The sequence below is a fragment of the Triticum urartu genome, chromosome 3A (genome assembly GCF_056163025.1).
Source record: "Triticum urartu cultivar PI428250 chromosome 3A, HENAU_Tu73, whole genome shotgun sequence".
Classification (NCBI taxonomy): Eukaryota; Viridiplantae; Streptophyta; class Magnoliopsida; order Poales; family Poaceae; genus Triticum; species Triticum urartu.
In genome coordinates this window covers 501,159,788-501,165,484 of record NC_141875.1, presented here as the reverse complement: position 1 = coordinate 501,165,484, position 5,697 = coordinate 501,159,788, and the positions used below count along the sequence as shown (strand labels likewise).

The 5,697-nt window shown below is 47.7% G+C and overlaps 1 protein-coding gene across 1 annotated transcript; it reads left to right on the top strand.

Annotated features, from left to right (window-relative positions):
• The first annotated feature begins 706 nt into the window (after positions 1-706).
• Positions 707-4,055, top strand: LOC125544654 (O-Glycosyl hydrolases family 17 protein). Its single transcript, XM_048708397.2, has 4 exons — positions 707-1,014; positions 1,380-2,648; positions 3,595-3,625; positions 3,736-4,055. Exons 1-4 carry the CDS (start codon positions 960-962, stop codon positions 3,863-3,865), a joined length of 1,485 nt encoding a protein of 494 aa, XP_048564354.2. The 5' UTR covers positions 707-959; the 3' UTR covers positions 3,866-4,055.
• The last annotated feature ends 1,642 nt before the right edge of the window (positions 4,056-5,697 follow it).

Below are 5,697 nucleotides of genomic sequence, written 5' to 3'. Positions count from 1 at the left end.
TTCAACATCCATGTAAGAGGTGGTTCATATAAGTTTCACCGGTAGGAGTATTTCAAAGCGTCGTAGTAAGATTTAAGCCACTATGAAATCCCACCGCCCACGTGAGACCTTTAATTAAGGACCCCCTTACCCGGCAAACGTTCGCCAGGGAGGGTGGTAGTTGCAGACGTTCACATGGCATTTTTTAGTTGTGTGGCAGTAGGTGAGGTGGCAGTTTCTTCAGGCGACATGACATTTTCTCTCCGAGAAGGCAATTTTCGTTTAAAATAGCCGTCGCTTGATCTCGTTTCACAACTCAAAGTGCCATGAAAGATGGTTCATTTGCCACCTCCATGTAGCGAACGTTCGCCAGCTACAATTACCGATAGTTAAAGCCAAGATCTTTGGAAAATGCAATCACTGGCAGGAAACAAATCAGGTTAGCTATTTCCTCACGAATTATTAGCTACGTCACTCGACACGAGCCAATGGTTCCAAGGTCATTTTTTACCAAGACCCCGTGAGCTCACGCGTCAACCTTTAGCCGTGTGGTCCCTGTCCAAGCGAACATTCCTCGCTGCTCCTACCTTTTTTTTCCTCAGGAAATTCCCCGCTGCTGCTGCTCGGTCCATCGGCTCCCTCCCCTCCCCTCCCCTCCCCCCTTCCGTTTCTGTTCCGGACCCGTGCGACCTCCGTTTAAACACCCTCAACCCTATTTTATAACGCACCCCCTCGCGTCCGCGTCCGCTTCCGCCCGCCCGCGACAGTCACGCGCGCACTCCATTCCACGTCTGCTCCGCTGCGCCGCCTGCGCCCCGTGGCCAGCGTCAGGCATCAGCCCTCCTCCTCTCTCATCCTCCCCTCCCCTCCACTCCACTCAACGGGCACACTCCCCGGCCGCGTAGCCAGCACAGGAGCGCGGACGGCAAGAGCAAGGCCTTGTCAGCGAGGAGGAGGCCCAGCTCGGTGCTGGGACGCCAATGGCGGGGCGGCATGCGGCGGCGGTTTCCGCGTTCCTCTTCCTGCTGCTCGTGGGTGAGTCCTTGAACCACATGCTCCTTCAGTTCGTCTTCTGGTACTAGATAATAGTAGTGGTTGCCCTTTTGGAATGTGAAATCTTAGTTAAGTGGACGGCGAGTGCCAGATGCCTTGCTTCCCGCTGGGTGCTAGCTAGAGTACCTGCAATGTGTATGGTGCCGTGATGGTGTCCGACGAATATGTTCTTTTGGGGGAAATCCAATGATCTAATCCCCATGTCCCATGACCTTTATCTACTACCCGACCTTCAGATTCTTTGTTTTTCTGGCATGGAATTTGTAGAATATTAAATGGACGCATCAATGGTGGCTAAAATAAAGAGAGATTGCGCGCCCCTGAATCCTGATGTGGGGCTTTTGCAGGGCACTGCCACGGCGGCAAGACCGGCATCTGCTACGGCCGCAACGCCGACGACCTGCCGGGGCCCGACAAGGTGGCGCAGCTCATCCAGCAGCAGTCCATCAAGTACGTGCGCATCTACGACACCAACGCCGACGTCATCAAGGCCTTCGCCAACACCAGCGTCGAGCTCATGGTCGGCGTCCCCAACGCCGACCTCCTCGCCTTCTCGCAGTACCAGTCCAACGTCGACACCTGGCTCAAGAACAGCATCCTCCCCTACTACCCGGCCACCGCCATCACCCACATCACCGTCGGCGCCGAGATCACCGAGAGCCCCATCAACGTCTCCGCCCTCGTCGTGCCGGCCATGCGCAATGTGCACGCCGCGCTCAAGAAGGTCGGCCTGCACAAGAAGATCACCATCTCCAGCACGCACTCGCTCGGGGTGCTCTCCCGCTCCTTCCCGCCGTCCGCGGGGGCGTTCAACAGCAGCTACGCGCACTTCCTCAAGCCCATGCTGGAGTTCCTCGTGGAGAACCAGGCGCCATTCATGGTCGATCTGTACCCCTATTACGCCTACCAGAACTCGCCCAGCAATGTCTCGTTGAACTACGCCCTCTTCTCGCCGCAGTCCCAGGGCGTGATTGATCCCAACACCGGATTGGTCTACACAAACATGTTTGATGCGCAGGTCGATTCCATCTTCTTCGCGCTCATGGCTTTGAACTTCAAGACACTCAAGATCATGATCACCGAGACGGGATGGCCGCACAAGGGAGCTCCCAAGGAGACCGGGGCGACTCCGGACAATGCTCAGACTTACAACACCAATCTGATACGCCATGTTGTCAATGACAGCGGCACGCCTGCCAAGCCTGGGGAAGAAATAGATGTCTACATCTTCTCCTTGTTCAATGAGAACAGGAAGCCGGGCATCGAGTCCGAGAGGAACTGGGGACTGTTCTCTCCAGACCAAAGCTCCATCTACAGCATAGATTGGACTGGCCGAGGAAATGTGGACATCATGACTGGAGGAAACCGTTCAAATGGTACTTGGTGTGTTGCTTCAACCAATGTCTCGGAGACGGCTCTGCAGAATGGCTTGAATTGGGCATGCGGTCCAGGCAATGTCGATTGCTCTGCTATTCAGCCAAGCCAACCCTGCTACCAGCCCGACACATTGGTTTCACATGCTTCATATGCGTTCAACAGCTATTATCAGCAAAATGGAGCCACTGATGTGGCCTGTGGATTTGGTGGTGCTGGAATGAGGACGACGAAAGATCCAAGTAAGTATCCTGTGCTTACAACAACTACATTGATAATGTAAGGAATGCTTGCACTGGAGTATAATATCTCTGCATCATTACTGGCTTTGGATGTAGTCTGAATATTGAAAACTAGCCAATTGTAAGCCTACACTTGCAGACAATATGTGCTGACTACAGTGTTTATGATAGTAGTTATCCAGGTCCTTGACTGAAATTGCAACTGTAAGTCCATTGATATAATGCTAGCTGTATTTCTGGACATGTAGCTGGGTATTTCTTTTGAAGAATATATACACAGTTATCAGGTGTTAACTGAGTTTCTTTTTGTCTAGAGACTACAGAGAAGATAGTGCATTGCTGAATTTACTGTAATAACATAAACTTTTGACTTTTGAATGCCTGATCATGAATTTAATAATTTTATTACGTTTTCTCCCCTCTGCCGCTTCTAGCTAAAATCTGTTAGGTTAGAAAAATGGCATGTGCATCATCAGTTTTGAGATATGATCGATTCATTTTGTACGCCAATTATGCTATAACATTTCATAGGATTCACAGGCATAATCTTCTTATTTGCTAGTTCTGCATGAATCGACTTATGCTCTGATAAGAAGAAAAAAACATGCATAGACATTTTTATAATATAAATGGCCTCAATTTGATAATGGAGTTACAATTTAATATGGAAGTTTGATCATGGAGTTACAATTTAATATATAGCTTACCGATGGGTGCTGTCGCATGCTGCTTCACGCAATGCTAGATGAAATGAATTAGTACAAGATATGGCTAAACCAGTTGTGATCCTCGTGTGTTGCCTCTGCATCACTACTCTAGTGTTCTCCTATGAGCTGTGAAGTGTGACCAGTTTTTGCTTGTACTTGTTGGTTTAATGTTACTGTCGATGTTGCTTTTAGTGTCAGCTGGATAATCTTTTCAATGATTTTGTATTGCTTGCTTGCAGGTTATGACACTTGTGTTTACATGGCAGCCGGGTAAGAAAAAACTCTCTGATCTCTCTTTGCAAATGTGATGAACATGCCCACCTACTGGTCTGATCAACAGTTTGCACTATAACTATTGTTTTCCTTCTTCTTTCTTACAGCAGCAAGATTAGCACCAAAAATTCAACCGCCACTCCAACTCCAAGCGGCTCCAGCCCGTCACTGTTGGCCCAATGCCGCACCCTTCTGCTCCCTGTGCTTCCCATTGTGATTGCCGTGGGCTTTCTGTGAATTTCGGAGCACGCTCTAGTTAGTACGTTCGGTTCGAAGGTGAGAGGCTAATTGCCTAATACTGGGAACCAGTAATGTTCTGATGTGTGGTGAAAGGTGGCAGTAGGGACCTGTGATGCAGTATGTTATTCTGTTTGGATGTACATCGCTGCGCGAACAATATATGTTAGTTGCCATTGAGAACTAGAAATGTGTTGCCGATGTGGTCTCTCTAACTGTGCTCATCTTTACTGCATTTTGCATCATGCTATTAATTTGGAATCTCTTCGTTGTTATTTGACATCGTTTCATTCACCAGAGGTCCTAGGATTCAGAATTATTAAGCTGTCTATCTGAATTATGTGGGCTTCTACTTTCTAGTAACTCCTCTCCGCCTGTTCATTTTCTTGAACTTCAACTGTTAGTTTTACTAGTTTTGCTTCGATACACCCTTCTTAAAAGTGTACACGAGTATTAAAGTTACTTAAAAAGGTTATCATCGTATTAGCTTGCAGATCACATGCATTGAATAGATTGATTTAGATATAAAAGACTACATTACCCTTTTTTTTATTGAAGGGTTAACTTCTAACCTTCACATTTAATCTGTATCTTCTCAACTGTTATGTTAGTTCTCCACTATGCGGATGATATTCTCATTTCTCTTTTTTTTTTTGAGATAAATTCTCATTTCTCATGTATCCGTTGGTTGTGGTTGTAGCCCTGTGTAGAAGTTAAGTATGGGTTGTAGCCTGTGTAAAAGATGCAATAAGTACGTAGTAACTTGGGTTTGCAAGCCCAAGACCAACTTGGCGACCGCTTTCGGCCAGAGTGCTGGAAAGTAAGATTCGGCTGACCCACACCAGTCCATCGGCGGTACGAATTGCAGGCCCAGTGTACATCCAACGTTGCTGACTCGCAACTCACTGGCTTGGGTCCACACCTTACTCATCACGTTATTACTAGTACCCTAAAGAAAAATAATTATCATCTCATATGTTAGTTACAAAGATTTACGATTATGCCCATGCTTATTGTAAACCCTTTTCTTTCAAGGGTTCGGGCCATTTCTTTTGACGGCTTAAAAAATCAAAAATGTTAACGCCCACACGTGTGGGCATTAGCCAACTCGTCCACACGTCTTCATCATCGTCCAGTAACTTCTGCACAAATCTTGGCACGAATTAGTTGATTTTGTATGCCACGTAGGACAATTCGCGTGTGTGATGTGTGAGAGAGGTCGCCCACACATTCGTTTTACCACACGGAGGGGTCGGTGTGTGGGCGTTTAGCAGTTCGCCCACACACCAGTTTTTCAGTCACGCACAAGGATTGTTGTGTGGGCGTTTGCCATCTCGCCCACACACCCGCCTCCTCTCCCACACCCAAGCTGCCAGTTGCCATGCGTTTTGCAGTGTACATGGCAACTGCCCTACTATGATTGCAAGCAGATGGCAACTCTCTCTTTTTTTACCCGAACATGTCAGTTGCCATATGTTTTGCATGGTACATGGCAAACTGCCCTAGCGTGCACGTAAGCAGATGGCAACTGCCCTAGCGTGCTTGTGAGCACATGGCAACTCTCTCTTTTACCCGAACATGTTTTTTGCCATGCCTTTTTTTTGTAGCGTTACGTGGCAACTGCCTAGTGTTAGTAGGTAGCAACTCATAAAGTTTTGAAATCATGGCAACTACAGTAGACCAGACCACACATGGCAACAGCTGTAGTTGTCCAAAAAATGGTAATCTGGAACTTTGACCTGAGATGGCAACTGCAGTTGAGCAAACATGGCAACTGTAGTTGTCCGACATGGCAACCGTAGTTCAGCGACATGACAACTGCACTTAAACGA

What these genes read in the sequence shown, in the direction of transcription:
- LOC125544654 (XM_048708397.2), top strand. Translation starts at nt 960, where the DNA reads ATGGCGGGGCGGCATGCGGCGGCGGTTTCCGCGTTCCTCTTCCTGCTG. An exon ending in GAGGACGACGAAAGATCCAA is followed by an intron (nt 2,649 to 3,594) that starts GTAAGTATCCTG and finishes GCTTGCTTGCAG; the next exon opens with GTTATGACACTTGTGTTTAC. An exon ending in TGTGTTTACATGGCAGCCGG is followed by an intron (nt 3,626 to 3,735) that starts GTAAGAAAAAAC and finishes TCTTTCTTACAG; the next exon opens with CAGCAAGATTAGCACCAAAA.